The 23,130-nt window shown below is 44.8% G+C and overlaps 1 protein-coding gene across 1 annotated transcript; it reads right to left on the bottom strand.

Moving 5' to 3' along the window:
* Positions 1–5,817: 5,817 nt before the first annotated feature.
* On the bottom strand, positions 5,818–16,979 carry CCNE1 (cyclin E1). Its single transcript, XM_024734045.1, has 11 exons — positions 16,852–16,979; positions 16,657–16,744; positions 16,361–16,429; positions 12,104–12,249; positions 11,856–11,991; positions 8,988–9,134; positions 8,353–8,448; positions 8,002–8,136; positions 7,781–7,892; positions 7,532–7,689; positions 5,818–7,229 (listed from the first exon to the last, which is right to left on the bottom strand). The coding sequence occupies exons 1-11, from the start codon at positions 16,872–16,874 to the stop codon at positions 7,107–7,109; spliced, it is 1,233 nt and encodes a 410-aa protein (XP_024589813.1). The 5' UTR covers positions 16,875–16,979; the 3' UTR covers positions 5,818–7,106.
* Positions 16,980–23,130: the final 6,151 nt, after the last annotated feature.

Genomic DNA, 23,130 nt, shown 5'->3' with positions numbered 1-23,130 from the left:
CCTAAAGTATTTCTGCAAACCTGAAACACCCCAAACTCATGTCTTATCACCACCTGGAAGACTAGAGTCTGAACAGAAACAGAAAGCAACTCAACCCCTGAGAGGCACGTGCCTGTGGCCACACAGCCTTCTGGGTGGGTAAGGAGCCGGAGGCCCGGAGCAGGCAAGTGATGAGCTGAAAGCCCCACAGGCCTTGGGGTGAGAGCCAGCTGAGACTCTCCCATACATCCAGGAGTCTGAAACTCAGCTGCCTGTGGGAGCCAGGCAGGTAAAGAACATGCCTTTGGACACCAAGACACTTTGTCCTTGAATATTAAACATGTTCAAATATTCTGTGCTTCCAGGGAGAAATATGCTCTCTCTGCCACTTTTCTTGAGACGTTCCACTTTCTTGATCCATACTGTTTTCTTGCTTTTGATGGAGTCACAGGTCACCAAGTGAAGATCAACAGCAGTGGGCCCTGCAAGGCAGCAGGGAATGGTGGGGATTCTGGTTCTCTGCAGACTGACCGTGCTGCCCAGAGCTGGGGAGCCATATCTGTATGTGAGCTTTCCCAAGTTTCAAACGTTGACTCAAATGTTTTAAAACCCCATTTGCAGCCCAAACACAATAAAGCCCCCATGCCAGCACAGGACCTACAGCCCTGAGGTTCAGCCTCTAACCTCCATCCTGTCTGCTGCAGGGACCCTCACAGCTTCGGTTGGGGAAGGATGGAGGACACAGAACTCCAGGGGAATCACTTCTGACCAAGTCTTTACCTCACACAGATTGAATGTTCGCTGCTTGTCTCTAACAAGAGATAACTTGGTTAGGTGCTTAGCACGAGAGACACAGAGAACTTTCTGGATGATTCAGGCTGTGACTGCTGGAATATATTAACTTTTTATTTTTTAATTTTTTCTATTAAGAAAGGCACTGCTAGGCTGGTTCATCACAGTCCTGGGGAATGGATGGGTCTGTCTAGCTCTCTGATGATGCTTTGGTGCCTGGGCGCTTGCTTGTATATCATCCCACCCTTGCAACGCTCCCAAAGACTCTTTCCTGTTAATATCTTGGTTTTCAATCTTAATGTTGGTCTTTTGCAAGTAGAAGGTAGCCTATGGGGACTTCCCTGGTGGTGCAGTGGTTAAGAATCCGCCTGCCAACTCAGGAGACACGGGTTCGAGCCCTGGTCCGGGAAGATCGCACATGCCACGGAGCAACTAAGCCTGTGCGCCACGACTACTGAGCTCGCATGCCACAATTCCTGAAGCCCGTGCACCTAGAGCCTGTGCTCCTCAATAAGAGAAGCCACTGCAGTGAGAAGCCTGCGCACCGCAACAAAGAGTAGCTCCCACTCGACACAACTGGAGAAAGCCCACACACAGCAAATAAGACACAACGCAGCCAAATATAAATAAATAAATGAAAGAAAGAAAGAAGGAAAGAAAGAAAGAAAAGAAAAGAAAGAAAGAAGATAGCCTATGTTCTTCTGGGCATGGAGAAGAAGAAACTTAATGAAAGTGATTATACATGTAAGGATCAATCCATCTACACATGGAGAAAATGTTTAATGTGCCAGGCCCTGAAATTATGTGCTAAGTAATGAAATCAATTGGCAGGCCACCACTGAAAAATAAAAATAAAAAAGGAGCAAGTCTGTATGTGTATGTGCATTTTAAACTACTTAGAGATGATACAGTTGAATGAAACAACCCTGTAGAAAAACAGCAAACATTTTCATTTATTTATATGCTAGTGTATGAACAGAAAACATTCTGGGATTTTCACTTTTTATGTTGTACGTGTTTGTACTATTCTAACTTATTATGACAAACATGCTCCACTTTTGTAATCATAGAAAAACCAATAAAGTTAAATAATAGCAATTTTACTGGGAAGAAAAGATAGCATTACCAAGTGCAGATGTGGGAATACAGGAACTCTCACACTCCCCACCTGGGAATATAAATTGGCACAATTTGGGGGAGTAACTGACCACATCTAGCAAAATTACAAAAGCACATGCCCTTTGACATGGCAATACCACATCTAGGAATGTGCCCTAAGGAATTAACACACGTGACACACGTGTGCACAAGATGTTGACTACAGCACTGTCTATGATGGTGGAAAAATTGGAAACCTATCATGGGAGAGAATGTATACGTTATGGTATATTCGCTCAAGAGAAAACTCTATCACAGTTAAAAATGAATAAACCCAACCCTACATGTGTCAACGTGGGTAAACCTTGAAACTAATGTTGAAAAAAATAGCAAGTGGTATTACGACGTGTGAGGCTTGATTCCATTTATGTGAATTTTAAAAACACCCAAAGCAATGTTTTCTGTAAATCTATTGCTGTGAATCCAACTACAAATGATAAAATTCCCAAAATATGTGTGGAAATCATCCATACTGACCTCAGGGTGGTGGTTTGCTCTGAGGAGGAGAGAAAAACTATGGGATTAGGGAGGGTTACCAGGGGGCATCGAGTGTGTCTGTGTGAGAAGTCAGGGAGGGCAAAAGTTTTCTGGAGGGAAGGTGGGGTCAGCTAACTGTGGCAAAGATGCCCCGTGAGATGAAGGTTAAAGGGTGCCACATGGCCATCATGGGTGGCCTCGGCAAGGGTAGTGTGTGGTGCGTGGGGACAGAAGCCCCACTGGAGGAGCCTGAGGGGGGAGGGACAGCAGGTCGACATGATACTTTCAAGGAGGCTGTCCAGGAAGGGCAGGAGAGAGATGGAGCTGAAGTCTGGGGAGGGCCAGGGGCAGACCTCGGGGGAGGAGTCTAGGGAGGCTCAGGGCACCTCAGAGCAAGTGCCACGTGTTCTTGGAGTCCCCATTGCAGGGCTACTCCCCTCCAGAGCCTCAGTCTGACAGCCTACCTTGGTATCACCAGTAGCATCAGCGGCAATAATAGCAGCGGCAACCATCTTTTATTGTTTCTTTTTAATGTGCTAGGTGCTATGCTAAGCATTTTTTATGCATTCTCCCATTGAATCTCCCTCTTAACTTCATGGGGCAAATACTGTTATCATCCCCATTTCACAGCTGAGAATTACTAGGCTTGGAGAAGTTAAGCATGGTGCCCAAAATCACATTGTGAAGTGGCAGGGCCAGCTCCCAGCTCCAGGTAACTGCCTCCAGAGCTCAACGAAGGAATGACATCAGTGTGGGCCCCAGACAGGGTCCATCTCCTGCAGGAGGTGAGGTTCCAGCTGCCTGAGGATGCAGAGGTGCAGGGCCCGAGATCACTGTGGCCTGGGAGTGATGCATGGCAGTCCCTCAAGCAGGGCCATTTGGAAGTTACTTTCATTGATGCCCCTTCATCTTCCTTCGTGCCCCTCGCGGCCTGCATGGTCACTTTTCTGTGGCACAGAAGCATGACTCTGGGCTTGTTTCCTCAACCTCTGTGTCCACATGTCGCTTTGAGCTCTCACTCTCCTCTTATACCCCAGCTGTGCTGCCAGGGATATCAGGCCCGTCTTGAGCTTGACGTGCAAAAGCCCTTTGTGATGTAGGCTTTGTCACCTCTTCTGCCTCGCCTCCCTCCTTCCACTCCACTTTTCCAGGCCTGCTGGGGAGGACTCAACAGGCTCCCTCTCAAGCACAGGTACGGCTCCCACTCCATGCTCACCTTTCACACCGCTGCCCTCTGGAGGATTCCAGCTGTTCTTCTGTCTCCCAGGCTCTCATGAGCTTTCCGTGGTCTGTGCCCTGCATGCTTTTGTCTCCAGGGCTGGTAGCACCCAACACACAGCAGGGGCTTCCAGGAGAGGCCAGCTCACACATCATGCCAGGGACACCAGCATCAGACATGAACCTCACTGCAGTCAGATGCTACACGATTTTTGGAATTGGCGTTGATCAGTAAAATGATTTAAAAGGGGGGCAGAGGGAGGGTTTATTGAATAAAGGAGAGTATCGCCCTCCTGTCTGAGGCTCCTGGGAAATAGTACCTGTTAGCCTGTGAAGCTGAGCACGTTAGTCTTCTGAGTTAAATTTGGAATTGGGATGAGGTAGGAAAAATCTATGCTCATTGAATACAAAATGCAATTGTCTGTCAGTGCAAGAACTAAAGAATCTGCCACAAATTATATTTAAGACTCTATTGTCACAGGCAGATTAGCTAATGCCTGATTTTAGGTATAGGCTTCTAATGCTATTACTCCTGGTTAGCTCTGCCTGGCAGGTAACCTGTGGAACAAATGACTGCATTGCTTGAATAACATATTTGATCAAACAGGACAATTCTTTCAAAAATTGAGTTCTCTGTGGCAATCTGAGACCTGTAATCAGCAAATTAGATGATTACAGCAGGGATAAAAATAGCCTTCTAACAATGTCCAAGGTATAATTGTGATTTGAATTTCAAAATGCTGAACATGTGGTAGGAAAATGCACGGTTGGGTAAATATGACTAGACGTTATCAGATTTGATTTCTCTTTCCATCCCTGCTCTGAGGTGCAGCCTAATTTTGCCCAAATAAACTCCAATCTCCTTTGTGTCTGAGTTGGAGAAGTGTAGCCTCACACTAAGCTCCAAATCTTAAAGGACCTCACAGTTTTGCTTACCGGCCTCAGGAACGTGAACCTCAGCATCATTTATTCACCCACTGGTATGAAATGACCTCCGTGAAACAACGAGCTGTCCAAGTTCCATATGGGGGACCTTGGAAAACCTTCAACACCTACCACCTGAAGACCAGTGTTTTCTTTCTTGGGCACGGGGGGACAGACCTGACAGCAGCTCTGATGAGGGCCAGTGAGTGAATTCTGTGAGCTGGGGTGGGATGTGAGGGTGTGGTGTGCTCTACCACAGTCCAATCAGTCTTCATGGTTGCTTTTGATAAATTACTGTTTCTCTAGCTCTAACACAAGTTAAGTTAGACCGAGGGCCCACACTCCCGTTGCTTTTCTGGGTCCTTCCTGCTGACGCATCTCTGCCTCAGAGCATTCGTTCACCAAAGGTGACTAGAGCTGCCACTTCCACCCCTGCTATCTGTTTGGTATCACCTCGCCTCAGCTGGTTTCAGATGAATCGCAGAACAAACGTGATCTGGCAAATGGGTAAAGAGCTGACCAGTGAGGAGTTGAGTTGAACGACTGACGGCTAGCAAATGGAAGATGCTCCTTTAAGAGGGGAAACTTGATTTTACTTACTAGTGGCATTTAGGGTTTCTGACAGAGCCACAGAAAATACTGGCTACTATGGATTTCACTTACCCTTCTGGGATTTATCCTTTATTAGCACAGATTATTAAAAGCTGCCTGTGGCAACAGTGCCATTTAAAAAAATACTGAGTCTCCAGAAATGCAGCCCTCTGACAATTTACACGTAAGGCAGCCTCATCTCAGCATACTCAGTAACTAACACTCTGCAGTACAACAGCTTGCCAAGCGGTCCACGAAGCATTTACCTCAAACATGCTTTCAAACCAGTGTTTCCTCACATTTGCCAAGCTCTCAAACTTATATAAAACTTTGAAAATAGAAATGTTTTCAGTGCCATATTTTTGCACAGAATGTCAAATATAAATTAACCACTTTTAGGATTTTTCAAGTCACAAATGATCACCATTAAAAATTCACTACTTATAAGGCAAGAGCATTTCTGAGATGAAGAAATAATTAGCTAGGAGTATCATTTGACTAAATACCATTACATGTAGATTTATAATGCATTTATTAAGAAAACTGTATTAGAACTGCCAGAACTATAACATCACAATGTGAAAAAGTAGGATCTCTCAAATTTCACATAAATATGGTAGATTAAAAGTGGCTGTTTTTCTTTCTACTTCAGATAGATTTTTGCAAAATAATAAAATACCAAGTTGAAATAAATGATATTTATTTGCTCATTCACCTTCCCTTAATGAACCCATACATACACCAAAGCATTGTGAGAAAATGAAACACAAGACTTGACAAGGCCATCACTTTGGGAATGTCCCACAAAACATGATGTGAACTGTACACACTGGGCCTTAAAGTGGACAGTAACCTCCTCTGTTAGCAAGGCACTTGGTGATTCCATCAATGGTCAGGGAACAGATTATATACGAATATCACGGCCTTGAACTACATATAATTTTACTTTGCATTTTCTTGTTCAAAGTGTAGTTTTAGGCTACTATGTTAACAAGTTCTCCAAACAAAAAAAAATACTTTAGGTTAAGCTTTGGGTAAGGATGAAAAGAGTATTAAATAACACTAATTACAGATACTTTATGACCCTTGTCCTGTGCTCGGGAAGGAATCATACCTAAGAATCCTCTCGATGCAGACGTGACTTCACTACTATCACCACAGCCAGCCAGTGAGGCCGCCGGGAGCCACCACTTCACAGGGCACTGTTGGAAGATGCCAATCAGAGCCTCATTCTAGCTCAGGGGCCCTGAGGAGGCCTGTGAGGCTGCACCTGAAGCTCACTTCAAAAGTTTTCTTTTAATATATTTGCTTGAGAGGCTTGAGCTTTGAGAAGCATGAAGTTAAAAAAGAGAACCTGATATAGCCACATTCAAAGTTGACTCCTAACTTAAATTACCAGACATAGCTCATAAAACCAGCTGTCTCAAAGACAGTGTTTTATCTTTATTAAAAAACAGATAAACATAGCAGCACTTACAAAACAATAGTTCATAAAAGGCATTGTACACTGTCAACTGATAGTATGGAAAGGGGAGGGCCCCAGCATAGCTGGTTGTGGGCTGCGCATCGTTAACGCTCACAACCACCTGTTCCACTTAATACGACTCGACCCAGAACAGCCAGGGGGAGACCAACAGCAACATGGCACTCCTCAACTTCAAGCCTTTGTTATTTGTGTAAATAGTCAATCAAGTCAAGTATCACCCTCCTTAGCAGCATCTGGAGCACTCATTGGTGTTCTGGAGGTGGCTGGTGTACTTGACCCACTTATTAAAAAAATCTAAGCATTCAATAAGAAACACTTCTCCCTGTCCAATGCCATCCACAGAAACCTTCTGTTGCGGAAGAGACATGCTCTTCCATTTAAATATCTGTAAAAGCAAATGCACGCCTCTGCTGCAGTAGACGGGAGAGAACTGGGGGCAGGCACTTCCGCACAGCTGTCTTTGGTGAGGATGCTGGTGTGGTCATGCTGTTCCTTGCCCACCGCTCTGCTTCTTACTGCTCTGTGGAGGGGTGAGGACCCCAGTGGGGAGAGGAGAAATCCTATTTTCTTCAGACAATATGGCTTTCTTTACTTGGGCTTTGTCCTGATGATAAGAATAAAAGCCAGAAATGTTAACATGGAAGAATGTATCCTTTGGGCTTCACTTATTTTGTGCTTTTTTCTACGGAGATGAGTGAAGGAAAAAAATAGCAAAGAACAATCTAAAAGTCTCTGGGCTACATGATACTTAGAGACTCTGAGGATCTGTTGACCACCATTTTTCTTTGCCACGGAATTAAAAGAATCAGAGTCTTTTGGGGATATCTGGAGCCTGTGGGAAAGAAAGTGAAGAGGCTGCTCGGGCAGTTTTAAGAATTCGTCTGGGAAACAAGGAACAGTACTGACCAGCAAATCCAAGCTGTTTATATGGGTCTGGATGTTGTGTGCATCTTCAGCAGGAACTCCCCTGAAGTGCTTAAGTTTTGAACTTCCTGTTTCCCTTATAACCATGGCAAATGGAACCATCCACTTGACACACTTCTCTATATCACACCACTGATACCCTGCGATGAAAATACATGTTAGGCTCAAATGAGGCCAACAACTGGTTTATAAGTTCAATACACCTATGAATGGACTGGAAAGCCAACGTACCTGAAACCTTTTGCATCAATTCAGATGAAGAGAAATGATACAAGGCAGAAGCAGCAAGTACCCCATAAGAAAATTCTAAGCAGCCGACATCCAGGACACAGAGATCTAAAAGCTATGGAGAAGAAAAGAACACTGAGGGACACGGCCAACACACACCCGTTCTAAAGTTACTCCATCTAGTGGTGGGTAGGTCGCCCCACAGAGGCAGTAAAGCCACTCACCTCTGCAATCTGTATGAAGATGTGCTGAGGGTACTGCGGCAGGAGCACTTCATAGAAATCATTTAGATATGCGACCTGCATGTACACATTCAGCCAGGACACAATGGTCAGCGGACTTAAATGCCACTTAAGGGCCTAAGGGAAAACAGAGAGAAAAGAGACCCATGGTTGAAAAAAGAAAAAGACATTACTACTCCCTTTGGTCCTCCAAAGGAGTTCAAAATGTAGCCATTTCCCATGCCACAGTGTGTCCAGCTAGAGAACACCTAGCCAGATGCACTCATGCTGAATATAGAAAAGATATTATGTAGGAATTTTTAAAAAGGACTGAAAAACTAACTTGTAACCTACCTTCATAATGATTAACTCCATGGTAAGAATTTCATCTCCTGAACAAGCCCCATCTGTAACATAAGCAAACTGGTGCAACTTTGGAGGATAGATTTCCTGAAAGGAAATAAAAGGAAGATACTACTGGCAAAAAGTCCATCTCTGATAGTTTTAACTTATAATGTACCTCCCAAATTATTCTTTTTAATATGCTGACATAGAAAGAAGGAAAGGGTACATTGATGGGATAAATACAAGAGCCACTCCAGTGGTTCAAAATGCATTAATTGTGACAGAAATGAAACACTTACCCACATCAATCAATCAATAAATCAATCAAACTTTTACTCAATGGGGAGCTTTGAAATTTTCACCTTTTCAATGTGTTTGAAAGCTGTGCCCATTCACCCTTCTAATCACACCAAAATTTTAATCCTCTCAGGTCAAAGTTCAATTTTTTTGATTAAAGGAATTATATTAACCTAAGCATTTTATATACTCATACTTTTCTTGGTTAATTTCTAGCTTTTTTGTGTGTGTGGCTGAACTTTAGAAGGCCTCAAATTAGAAAAATTTAGACAAATAGTTGACCTCTTCCCCTAATCTCAGTGGAGCTCAAGCATGTACTACATAACAAATATTTGAAAATTATTTACCTCAAGTTTGGCAGCAATAAATAAAGACGAAATCCCAATAAGCTGTAAAAGCGTTTTTACAATATTTTGTTGTGTTGCCATATACCGATCAAAGAAATCTTGTGCCAAGTAAAATGTCTCTCTGTGAAGTTTATAAACTTCACACACCTGAAAAAATAGTAAGTTTTAGAACAGTTACTTGAGAAAAAAAGAAAGACAAAAAACTTGTCATGAGTTTGGTGAAGGATAATTTAACCAAATCAAGAGAGAGAACCTGGCTTCTCTGAAAGGATGGTTACCTTGCTTGTCCCTAAGCACATGCACAATGAAAAACTGGAACTCAGGTATAAGGATGGAGTGTTCTGTGATCTATAATATAAGAGCAAACGTTCATAGGCTGCGAAAGAAGGTACATTCACAGCCTGTTAAAAGCAGCATTTCAAGGAAAAATGGAATTTTCTCAAAGAAAGGTGTCCCCCTTTATAAGTTTCATTATGACATGAGGAAAGAACTACCATATTTCTTCTCAATGGGTACTATCAGTATGAAAGTTTGAAAGCTGGAACATACATTTATTTAAAGACTACAACACTAAAACACTGTTAATCTGTTAATCACAAGAGGCAAATGGTTTTTTAAAAACATTAAACAAAAGACTCGGAGATCTAGGTTCCAGCATTGGCTCCCCTTTAGACAAACCCATTTATCTTGGATTATCTCAGACTATAAAATTAGGACAATACCTGTTTTGCCTACCTCACAGGATTGCTGTGAGGTATGGTGAAATAGTGTACATGATGGAGTTGAAAAGGACCAAGGAAATATTAGACCTCAATTCATTACTGTCATCAAATGTCTGACTGTGCATTTACAACTGCTGTTCCTAAACAGTATATCCCATGTAAGTACACTTCATGGGGTTAATAAGTAGAAAAGGTACCAAAGGAAACAACAAACAGAACATTAGTAGAAAACTCCATCAATCACCAAAGAGTGTTTCTGAAGTCCAGGTGGAGCCATATTTAGAGTTAGTTTTTATAAAATAACACAACTACAATAGGATTAGAAGTAAAACTAGAGCTTCTGTTCTCTAAGGAACAAACCTGCAGACTACTCTACCCAGCTCACCATTGGGCACACAGCATAAACACTGCCTTTCTTATGTAGACTTCTTGGCTGGGCCAGGGGCAGGGAAACAGCGATGTGCTGCAGATGAGCCTGCCTGTGCACCGTGGACTCTAGCCTTGTCCCACTGAAGACATAAAGGTTACCATTCTTTTCTATCCTTTCAATAGTATTACATGACTTTTTTCATTGAATTGCAGGGAAAATCATTTCTTTAAAGCATCAATTGCATCAATGGCATCAACTGCATTATATAAACTAGAACCTCTCAGTCACATCATCTTATGAGCTGAAGCCTGAGAGGTTAAAGCATACTACATCTAATGCTTCAAGGAATTATAAAATGTTCCAAAAGGCCCATAAGGGCTATGTGCCATGGTAGATCTGTGGACAACAGCAAGGCCAAAGAATTTGTACATTTGTACATTTTCTATGTTGACATTTTCAGGGACCAATAAAGAAAAGCAAATTAAGAATGATAAAAATAGCTATCTTTTCTTGCCTACCATGTAAACTGTACTTATTTCTAATCCACACAAACTCTGCAAGCAAATACTGCTAGAAAACATTACAGATGAGAAAACCAAGACTCACAGTTAAGTGACTTGCCTGACTGAAGCACACAGACTTTAAATGGCAGCAGGGGATCTGACTCTAGGACAAGCACAACAGGGGTACACATACCCCTGCTAATACAGAATTCCTAAAGGTACGTGGCACAGTTCAGTTTTAGGGAATACTTAAACACTCAACTTCCATATGTGCTTTCATAAAACAGATCTGCCTGAGATGTCCTTCCACATCACAGAAGAAAGCCCACTTCTCACCCACCCAAGGCTTACAGAGGTGTCCAGGAAGTGTCCTTAATTGAGCCACTACTGAGTCACCCACACTTCCTCCCAGAAGGAGGTGCACTGCACCTCCTTTTTATGTTTAACAATTATTACTTTATACAATATTACTTTTTATGTTTAACAATTATTCATCACAATTTGTAATACTTGTTAGCTTGATCAATTATTGTAGAGAAGTATGATAGTGTGATCAATAAAAGATTTGAACAAAATATTTTGTTAGGATAAAATTCTGTGGGTAAAGAGAAATGAATCCCAAGGAGTTAAAAAGAAAAAATGTAAATTTTCTGACTTAAAGATAAATTTGTTCATATATTTTTAAAACATTTGGTAGTGGCTATCAAATAGCTGTTATCCACATTCCACTGTGTACACTCAAAAGCAATTTGAGGGGCTTCCCTGGTGGCGCAGTGGTTGAGAGTCCGCCTGCCGATGCAGGGGACACGGGTTTGTGCCCTGGTCCGGGAAGATCTCACATGCCGCAGAGCGGCTGGGCCCGTGGGCCATGGCCACTGAGCCTGCGCGTCCAGAGCCTGTGCTCCGCAATGGGAGAGGCCACAACAGTGAGAGGCCCGCGTACCACACACACAAAAAATAAAACGCAATTTGAGTGTACAAATTGAAAGATCAAATATCAATATTTATACTTAATTGGAAAATACAACCTTTGCAACTACTTAAACTTTGAGAAAAAAATTAGATGCCAACTTAAAAATATCTAAGGGGTAAAGATACTTCAGAAATTCTTTTAAGGAAGTACATAAGCAAAAAAGTTAGGCCACTGTAGTATATATACCAGTTCAGAGACACAGAACGTGTCAATGGAATCAAACACTTGAAGAGATTCTAACAGCACAGAAGAATCTAGAAATGGCCAATGCTTCTAGTTAACAGGAAGGCTCCAGCTCACCTCCATTAACCAATCTAGAAGAATCGCTCGCATTTTAGGCTGCAGAAGAGGGTGCCGCTGCATAAAGTGCTTATCCCTCAAGTATGTCTTTTCCTTGTTTAACATGATTTTCCATACTTCCTCTCTATTTGCCCAGCTACAAAAAACAAAAGCAAGCAAAAGACAGGTGTCAGTATGCATCCATACTAGTGAGGCAGGAGTGCACACAGGGAGTAAGAGATCCAGAAGGCACTCAGCAGTCAGCTTACTTCAGTACAGGCAGTGGCGAGGCTCTAGATGGTGTGCAACTCTGAGGCTTATATGCAGAATTCGGGTATACGAGCTCATCCTCTTCTTTGTCAGGTGTGGGAATCAAGGAACAGGGGTTTTCACAGACTGTATTACTGTCCCAAGGCTGTAAAGAAAGACACATTAAAAAAATGTTTGATGTAAACCAGCTGTTTTTACATTCATTGATTTGTCAAACAGCCAGTAAAACAGAAAATGTCTTCACGCTGGAGAGAAACCTCTAGGCCTAAGTCAATATTCTGGCCTAAGTTAAGATGGAGATAGCATGGAAGACATAGAAATGACTCCAAGCTTTCATTTCATTTTGTCATTAGCTTAAGAGTCTATGCAGTAAAACCTAAGAAAACTACAGTCAGTAGCATTTACCCTCCACATCATCAGCCTCACATGAAGTGACTGACCAGCAAAATAGACGCAGGAAGGGTAAGACAAAATGCAAACAGCTCTTACGTTACCAAAAAAAACCAAAAGAATAAAATCGATTGGCAGCTCAGTAAGATACTGAGCATGACTCCTAAAGTGTGTTGTGAGATTATTTGGTCACAATTCAAAGATTTGTTTTTTTTAATAAGTACAACTAACCTAATGAAATGTCTTAAAAGTGAAAGACAATTTCCAGTAAAAGCATTTACATAAGCACTCCACAATCACAAGTATAAAAAATCAAAGTGTAAACTGATTGCCATCTATATTTAAAGTCTCCCCATTTTAAAACAAAACCCGCCAAATGTGACATCTTCCTTTGGTTGCAGGTCAAGCCAAAATTATTACATAACGGGGACCTTTCCTTTTCCTTAACTCAAAATGAAACAAAAGGAGTATCTGCCTAGTTAAAACCGAATCAAGCAATAGTCACAGGATATATTAAAAAGTCTGTAGAGATAAAGCCTAGATATTCCTGAAGACCTCTGAAACCCACCCCAAAGCCTTGCAGAGTGATAAATGCTAATTGAATAAACCATCATTAAAAACCCAAACAGGGCTTCCCTGGTGGCGCAGTGGTTGAGAATCTGCCTGCCAATGCAGGGGACACGGGTTCGAGCCCTGGTCTGGGAGGATCCCATATGCCGCGGAACAACTAGGCCCGTGAGCCACAACTACTGAGCCTGCACATCTGGAGCCTGTGCTCCGCAACAAGAGAGGCCGCGATAGTGAGAGGCCCACGCACCGCGATGAAGAGTGGCCCCCGCTTGCCACAATTAGAGAAAGCCCTCGCACAGAAACGAAGACCCAACACAGCAAAAATAAATAAATTAATAAACTCCTACCCCCAACATCTAAAAAATATATAGATACCTATTAAAAAAACCCAAACAATGCTTCTTTTAAAGATTCCAGATACTTAATTTAAGTCAATTTTTAATATTTGGAAAATAATGTCATTTTGCCATTTAACATTTTTCCTTTTAAAGCTACTCTATTATCTTACTCTAAAGGACTATTATTGATTTTTAAAATTATAAAATAGTAATTTTATTGAAGACAGGGCATGTTAACAATCCTGCCAGTATGGAAGCTCTATAAAAAGTCTGAGATTCTTGGCTTTTTTTTTTTTTTTAAAGCAGAGAGATCATTAATATTGACTAGAAAAGAGACAACGGAGAAGACTATAAATGAACATAGAAACTTGGACTCTAAGTGCTGCCTGGAAGATATGGGACAGGGTGGCTATCACAGCACACCGGTCACTTTCAGAGGAAGCCAGAGCACTTTCAGGGTACTGAGAAGAGCAAAGCAGGATAAAGCTCTTCTCCATCCAATGTGCAAAGAATTGGGCATGCAAATTAACCATGACAGCTCTTGCCAACAGCTGTTGGAGAAGGGCAACATCCCCTTCCAGTTCTAGTATCATGCGCTGGTGGTATTTCCTTGACTCAAAAAGGGTCACATTACAACTGCTTTAAGTTGCTCTTCATTCAACAATGAATTCTAGTTTTGAAAGCAGAAGCTGGTTGTCACCCTCTACAGCCACATGGCTGAAATAGCTCAGAGGAGGCTTTTGGAGATAAAATGGTAACATTTCCCTACCTGTAGTTCACTGACAAATTGGGTGAACCACAAGCAGACAAATGGTTCCCAAAGTTGGCCTTTTAGGAACCAGTGGATGAAGCAGAATAATGAAATCTGTATCATTTAACTTGAGTGTATACCATGTCTCAAAGAAAGCAAGATCAGTCTGACTTTAGGAAGGAACTGGGTAACAGCAAGACACCAACTTTTAACTGAGAATAAAACTACCTTATGCAAAATTATGTTCTGAGAAGTAACTAATAGAAATTCCAGGACTCCCACTTCAGTAAAAAAGTTGGGTCTCGTGCAAAAAATTGAACAACAAAAATAGATATATTAAATAGACTTTAGATAAAAGAGTATTATCTTCATTGAGAAAAACCTAAAGCAAGAATCAAAGGTTCCATGTGGTCTTGATGAAGCAGTTTCATGGAGTTGAGCATGAGGGCTACAAGTAGCTCAGAGCTGTTGAACAGGGATGAACTATGATAACTCCAGAGAAAAATTCTGTGTAATTAATTGGCAAAAAGGTTGTTACCCCAAAATTCTAGCTTCATGAATCTACACAGAGAAATAACATAAGACACTGATTGCTCCATAAATGATGGGTAATTTTCAAGCTAACTACTTTGCAAAATGTGTAGAAACCTGTTGTGATTAATCTCTGAAAAACCATGAAAACGCCTTCTAGTGGGAAGTAATATGGCTATTCATGTTATCACATCTATCAACTCTCTGCAGTCCAAGGATAGGACCAAAGCCCTATCTTAGGCACCCTAGGCACAGCTCAGGTTATCTTTGAGAACAGAAACTACCCTAAAACTCCAAGAAGTCAAACAGGGACAGCTTTGCTTCATCCTAAGTTAAAAACTTCAATTCAAAACACAGTCGGGAAAATAACCAATCTTGAATTTCACAAAGTAGAGGTCCATTTTAGTAGAAATCCACAAAAATTAACTTGCTTGGTTTGAAGTCTTTACAGGGAGAAAAAAGGAAAAAAAGGAAAGAACTTGGAATGCACTGTCTTATTTCCTTTCCTAAAGTAAAGTATTTCTTCTTCTAATACAGTAAGGAAATCATCAAGCCATTGTTCAATATTCAGTGGAACCTCCCCAGAAATACTAATTACTAGGGTCTTATGTGCAGTAACAACTTTTTACAAATAATGTGGCCCTTGACTTTGAAGCCCTTCACTCTTCCAAACCCAGTTGCTATGGCTGCTGCTCACTGCCCTACAAAGTGATGTGCTTCCACTGCTAACCTAATCAGGACCAGTATCCTCAGCTCAAATACTATTCCTGCTCAGCTTTTATCTGCTATAGCGTCAGAAAGCCTAATCAGCTAGTTTGGAGATAGGCTGCTTCCCCTACTAGAGCCATAACTACAGTCTCCAGCCATTTCTGGAGGCAGAGAGATAATACAAGCTTTTTCTGCTCGGAACTTCTGATATTATGATGATACCATGAGCATGTAAGAAATATGGCGGGAACTCCATGAAGGAGGGGCAAGAGAAGTGGACTAGTCAATTTAAAAAATGTGTTGAGATGCACATATCATTACACAGAATGTCCTCCTAATACTCTGGTGGAGGCCAGATCAAGCTCCAGGTGACAGTGACCACTGTAGGTAACTGCTGGATGGGCTAGAAGAACTTTCAGAAAGGGTGAAAAAGTTTGAAACATGACCTAAAGGGGGTGGGAGCAGGGACGGGAAGTCCTTAAGCACCATGACGAAGAAACACAAGTGTGGATGTGTGCTTATGTGTGTACACACAAACCCCCATCCTCACAGTTACCCAAAGAGCTCTGTCTCAGGATCCCTCCCCGCAGTTCACCAGCCCACAGAGAGGCTGTAGGACAGACTCCGCCCCTGGCTTGCACAGGACTCTGGGTTACTTTCTTCCTCTAACTGAGTCTCAGTTTCCTCAAGGGCAAAAGGAGAGGACTGAGTTATGTGAGGTCCATTCTGGTTCTTCCAGACATCAGCGCATATTTGTCATCTCAGGGATGTCAGTCAGGAACACAGACCTTCCTGGAATCTCAAGGCTGGCAGAGGTCAGTGCCCACTGACAGGCACAGCGCTCAGTTGTATGGACTGTGGCCACAGTTAGAGAAAAAGCCTTCAGCAGAAGGCAAGGAAATATGAGACTTAATGTGACCCCAAAAAAGGAGACCCTCAACTTGGACCTAATTAGAAAATGTACCTACCTGACTGCCACACTGGTGTCTCACGGTCCTGTCAATTTTGGCAACTTCTTCATCTGGATCCTGCAAAAACTAACATAAAACAACCCACACCCCAAGGAAACACACCAAACAGCCCAAAAACAAAAACACAGAGAGAGAGAGAAAAAAGAAAGCTGGTAAGGTTATGAGCACCATTTCTGCCAAACGCACCCCCCTTGACCCCCTATCAATAAATATGTGGTCAGAACCCAGCCTGGTACCCAGGTAAGATGGGGGGTGGGGGGGAATCCTCCCCCACCTGTCTCCTTTGTACTCACAACGGCCACATTTGCCTTCCTTTTCCTGGAGCGAACAGAGACATCGGTGCCGCTTTCCTCTTTCATGGTGCCGGGTTCCTTCCCATCCCTGAAAAGCCAGGATGGCACAGAGGTAAGAGTTCTCCCCAAATCTCGGCCCACCCCTCCCCCACCACTGCACACCTTCCCCTTCCCCGCAGCGGCCAGGCCACTCACCTCTCCTTCTTCTCCCTCGGCATGGCGCTGGGCGCAGGATCAGACCTCAGGCCTGGGGGCACGAAGCGGCAGTGGGGTGAGGACGGCCGGCGGAGGGGACCAGGGCCCGCCGGTCCGTCCCGGGCACCCCTCCCCCTCCCGCGCGGGCGGCAGCAGCGGCGGGAGCCTCCCGGGCCGGTCGGGAAAATGGCCGATGGGCCCGGGGTGGCCTGTCACCCGCGGCGCCGCCAGCGGCCCGCGATGCCGGGTCGGAACCCGGGGTGGGGGGGGCCCTCGACGCCCCCCGAAACCCTCGCCGGCCCATCGCCTCCCTCGGGGCCCCGGCTACCTCAGTCTTCCCCTCAACACCTCCCCGTAGCCTGTCCCTGAGTCACCCTACCGGGGCACCCCGCGCTGACGCCTCCAGGGACCCGTGCCGGGCTCCGGGGGCGGAGCCGAGCGGCGCTGGAGCGGCAAAAAGCCGCGTGGCCTGCGCGGGTGGAATGTAAACACGGCTGACGGCTGGGGTTCGGGCCCCGGCTGGGGTCTGCCAGAAGACCCGACGTCCGTTGGCCTCAGGCGCGCGCCCTGTCCCTCCTTGTACGTCCTCCCCGCCCCCGAGACGCAGAGTTCCGGGCCCTCAGTCGGGGCGGGGATGTGCCCAAGGTCACAGCGCCTGGTCACAATGCCTAGAACCAGGGCCTCAGGCCGCCTGACCTGGGGCCCCCCTGGGGAACAGCTGTTACTCCTGGACGCGCGTGTAGCCCTCTGTCCATGCGTACTTGCGTCCATTCAGCTAATAGTAGAGCACCTCCCATGTGTGCCCCTTCCCCAAAAATTCTTCAGAAGACCTTTCTGATTCTGGGATTTCATGCAGACCTCTCTAGCTTAAGTGTTTACATCGACGGGCCGTAAAATCAAATCTACACTCCCTGCCCTACAGGACTCCGCGTTGACTGGCTCTCAACCCCTCTCAGACCATTCCTTCAACCCCCTCCCCTCCCAACTCTTTTGGCCACCCTGTGTCCTTTCTCATGTCAGGGCCTTGGAGTTTGTTGTCCCCAGCTCTAGCCCCTTCTGGCTGCTCATCCTTCCCGAGAACTTCAAGGTCTTCAGTGACCACTTAATTTAGAGCACCCCTCTCCCCAGGAGTTCCTGTTCACCTCATTGCCCTGCTGTGGTTCCTTCACAGCCCTTGCCACCATATGTCTCTTGCTACTGTCCATGTTTGGTGCTCTGCTCCCTACCTTGTCTGTCTTGTTCACTGCTGTATCCCCCAGCTCTTGGCAAAGTCCCTGGAGGAAGGGAGGCACTTAAATCTTACTTGTGAAGGAATGCTTGAAAAACACAATGACCAAGCCCTTGTGGAGTTTACAGGCTAAGAAGAGACAGGTACTGAACAATCATCACTTGAAAGTACCTACTGTACTAAACTTCTAGAAGAAGCATGTAGCAGAGGGCTCCTAAACACTCCTAAGCCCCTTCCTGATTTACAGTCCCAGTCTTGGACCTCCTCCCTCCATGACTGTCTTCTTGAAGTTAGAGACTAGACCTTATTGGAGGGCCTGACTTGTGTCATCCTCAGAGGTCCCTGCTAGCAGATTGTTGACCTTCCAGGGGCTCTGAGGTCAAGGCTGCTGAGATGACTTGCTCGGATTGGCTTAGGTAGGCATGGGAACCCAGGCTCCTGAATTCCCAGCCCTTAGGTAGTAACAATAACAGGTATCACAGACATTTCCAAGATAGCAGATTTGCCCTAAATCCTTCAAAGTATTATCTCAACTAAACTTCACAATAATCCTGTGATGTTGATACCATGATTGTCTTATTTCACATACAGCATCTATCTACTTCTTAGGGTCATTGTAAGGATTAAGTGAAATAATGCAGATGAATTGCTGAGTACAGAGCCTGGCACATAATAACTACCAAATAAATGACAATTGTTTAACAATGATAGACAAGACAGTTTTCCATAGTGGTTGTAGCAATTTATACTCCTACCAGCAAAGAATAAGAATTCCTGATGTTCTATACCCTAGCCAATATTTTCGTCAGTGGTAAAATGGATAAGTAAATTTTGGTATATTCATTCAGTGGAATACTACACAACAATAAAAAGGACAAACCACTGAAACATACAGCAATCTGGATGAATCTCACAGACATAATGGTAAGCACAAGAAGCCAGATACAAAACAGTATTCCTGTGTGATGCCAGTTATTAGAAGTTTAAGAAAAGACAAAAACTGTGGTGACAGCAATAAGACCCCTCTGGGGTGGGGGTTCTGGGTACCACCATACACATGTTTCATATCTTGATCTGAGTGGTGGTTACATGGCTGTGTACATATATAAAAGTTGAATCACATTTGTGATGTGTGCACTTTACTGAGCATATGTAATACCTAAAAAATAAAATAGTAATTTTTAAAAAAATAATTTAAAACAAAGTAAAGCAAGACTTTAACAATCCCTGCCCACTCGGGAACTTCCAGTCTGGAAGGGAGGCAGTCATGTAGGTTGGCAGTTACAGTACAGAGTGATAAGGGCTAGGATGGGAAAATTCTGGGGGCTACGAATTCACGTGGAGTTAGGGGCAAGGGCATCCAATCTACTCCTGGACACTAAGAAGGCTGCTTGGAGAAAGCAGCCTCTAGGTCGGAGAGATGAATGGATTTGGCAGGAACAATGGAAAAGTTATGTCCCAGGCAGCAGAAACAGCCTGCACAAAGACTTGGAGTCTTCAGAAATCAGTGATGGCTACTCGTCTGGAGCAATTCACCTTTGGCTCTTTGAGTTCATTTCATTCTGTGTCCAAACATTGACACAGCCTTGAGGGAGACTGTGCATTACACTAGAGGTGGTAGAACAGCTGCTGTGTAGGGAGGACAGCACCTGCCCTCTGCCATGAGACTTTGGGAAATTCCTTAACCTCTTGGTGCCTCAATTTCCTCATCTGTAAACTGGGTGTGATTTTAATTATTCCAACCTCCAGAGTTGCTGTGAGGAATAAATGTATTAATACCTATAATGCATTTGCTATAGTATCTAGCATAGAGTAAGTGTTCAATATGTATCAACAATTATTATTATTCATTAAAAAATTGGGGGCATTGGCTTACCTTCATATGTGGTTTAGGCCCTGATGATGGTGGAGGGTAAGGAACCAGGATACAAGCATTAAGAAGTAATCCCATGGGGGTTGCAAGGGGAAAGTTCTTCCCAGCTAGGATTCCTTAACCCGGGGCCTCCAGGCAGCCTTCAGGGTCCCAGGAAACTGCCTGCTGACAGTGCCGGCCTATCAGGTGCACTTTCCTGGGCAGCTGGTGCAGAACTGTTACCAGCTCCATGCAGGCACCTCACAAAAGTTAAGGAGCACTGGAGAGGGTTGATGAGGGAAGGTGTGGGCTGTGACTGGGAGTGGAGCTGGCCCAGGCTTTGCTATCAGGCAGAGCTGGACAACCGTGGCTGCCTGGCTGAGCCAAAGCTGGGGGGTCTTGTGAGGCTACACACAGGAAAACCAGAGGAAGAGGGGTCAGACTGGCTGCACCACTGCACCGGTGTGGGCTGTGGCGTCGGGGCCAGGCAGGATGAGCAGGACCCAAGGCCAAGGAACTGAGTGTGGGAAGGCCTCAGAGGCTTGGCTCCTGTCCTCCCGCAGCCCTGGGGATCTGTCTGCACAGCCTGCCAGGTCAGCCGGGAGTCCCAGGCCCAGCCCACTCCCCAAAACTTGATTACTGTTCAGATCAAGCTCACACTGCTGTGGATTCAGAGGGGGGAGATTAGCAAACCAATAGGTGGCCCAGCCCTGGCCTAAACCTCTCTTACACTGGAAAGCAAGTCCAGTCAACACTTTAGACAGAGGCTCTGGTTAATTAAAAAACTCCAGTGAAAACTAAAACCTTTAAACTGAGTATATGATAGAATAATGATGGCAGCTGACATTTATGGATTCTGTCCTAAGCTGGGGGTTGCCAGGAACAGAGACAAATTTGAAGACACTTCAAGGAGTGGGAGTATGTGACCAGGTTGCTGGGGGAGGGGCAGTTATGCAGCAACAAGCAGCCCCCCCCAGCATGGGCTAAGACACAAGAGTGCTTTGTTCTGTGTCTGACCACCATATTCCCAGCTTTCAGCTAAATCGCCTCATCTTGGGTTTTCTGAAGGCAGGCACAGCTGCAAGACACAGAGCAGGGGCTTGGAAAGAGGAAGCCCTGGAATCTTTTTTCTGATCAGGGACTCACATTTTCCTTGCAGCACCACACTCTTGAACTTGCTGGGGGAGGGGGACTTGGCCAATCAGGGCACTGCATTCCTGACTGTGTCATTGGTTCAGGGATAGGCACGTGACCCAGTCTGGACCAGTGAAAATCCTCTGGAGTTGCTAAGCTGATGGGAAGAGGTCTGGAACTAGGAGGCCATCTTGCCACACAGGGCGACCTTCCTTAGAGGGAGGTCCTCTGGGGGGGGGGCGGGGTGCACAGGGAAGCAGAGCCAGAGGAGAGGGGAGGCAGCTTTCTGATTTGTTGAGCTCCTGGATCCAATCAAGCCCAAGACCAGATTACTAGGAACTTTCTGGATGCTGGAGCCAATTATTTTCATGTTTATTTAGACAGTAGGGCTTGGATTTCTCATAACTTGCAGTCGAGAGAGTTATGGGTGTCACTTGTGTCCATCAGAGGGCCTCTGGTGGTCCCCTAGACCCGTGCAGGCCCTTCTTGATAAGGTCTGTAAATCCACAGTGGCATGGCTGGCTGGCTGGCATGTGGTTCTGGTGGTGCCAGACCTGGGCCATGGTCTCAATTCCCCAGGAATCCTGACTTCCATGGTATCTCCCTCCATCACTCGCTGACATCAGGCACCTAGAAATCTACTTGTTAATCAGTCTGGCAGCCTCGGGACCCCCAAGAGCAGGTGGGCCTGGGGTGGACTGGCTTGACTCTGCCCTCTAGGAGTTCCCAAGAGCACCTCACACCCTCTGGGGGCAAGCGGGCACTAACTGAACAGGACTCACTCCTAACATGACCAGATAGAGGTCACAAACTGATGCTGGTGGGCCACAGAATACTAGCAAAAAGTTGAATTCTTGTACACATGAGGGTTTCAGACTCGCTGAGCAACAGGATTATTTGGCAAAGTTGGGCTCACATCTGTGCAGGGGAACGGCGCGCTGCTGACCTCTTTGGGTGGGGCAGCTTCGCCCTATGTCCATAATCCTTTAGGTATCAACATTGGCCACATAGTTGCCTGACCTTGAGACCCTGCTAGGAATTCAGAGCTGAGCCAGAGCCTGCATAGCAGGGTCTTGGATGAGAGAGGTCAGGATTAAATAAACAAGAAGGAAAGAAGGAAGAAGGCACGGAGGAGGGGGTAGACTGGGATGAACCCAGGCCTAGAGGCCTGAGCATTCCCCAGAGCCCAGCACAGAGTCTGGACAGCCAGGTTTGCTGAATAAATAAGTGGATGGATGAATGGATAGGGGGCAAAGGTGAGAAGTACAGAAAGCCTTTTCCAGATGGTGACGGGAAGCTGAAGAGGCCGGGTGCATGGAATAGGGAGCACATTCTTTTGCCGCAGCCCACGTGGGGCTGGTATCAGGGTCAAAGAGGGCTCGGCACAAGTAACCTCCACGATCAAGGCTGGAGCTTCCCCACCTCCCACCCTCCCACCCTCTCTTCTCTGTCTGAGAGCCTCTCTACCTTCAACCTTTCACTATGAATTATTTTTCCCACTTAAATCTGTTTATATGAAAAGGGAAACCTACTGTCCCTACCCTAAATGGAAAACCAGCATCACCAGCCACAAAGAGAAGGGAAGCATCTAAGTGTTGATAACCACAGACAGAACAATGTGAGGCAGGCCATGAGCCTGCGGCCTGATCTCTTTCTGTTTAAAACAGGAGATGACAGTATGGGTATGATTCCATTAATACCAGGTACTAGGGTGGTCAAATTCAAAGAGACAGAAAGTAGGAGGGCAGTTGCCAGGGCTGGGGAGGGGGGATGGGAGTTATTATTTAACGGGTACAGGGTTTCAGTTCTGCAAGATGAAAAAGTTCCGAGGATGGCTGGTGGTGATGGTTACACAATATTGTGAATGTAACTAACGCCACCAAATTAAACCTTTAAAAATGGACAAGACAGTAAGTTTTATGTTATGTGTATTTTACCACATTTTTTTAAAGGAGCTGAGCAGACATTAGAGAGGTTTCAAAGCCATCTCCTTCAAACTGAGCCTTTCTCCTGATTAAGCAGAACACGTGAAGGAGAACTGAAACGAGAGTGACTCACCATGTGA

Source organism: Neophocaena asiaeorientalis, unplaced genomic scaffold (assembly GCF_003031525.2).
Source record: "Neophocaena asiaeorientalis asiaeorientalis breed wild unplaced genomic scaffold, Neophocaena_asiaeorientalis_V1.1 scaffold280, whole genome shotgun sequence".
NCBI lineage: Eukaryota > Metazoa > Chordata > Mammalia > Artiodactyla > Phocoenidae > Neophocaena > Neophocaena asiaeorientalis.
The sequence above is the reverse complement of the archived record's forward strand: the minus strand, read 5'-3'. Positions and strand labels throughout refer to the sequence as shown.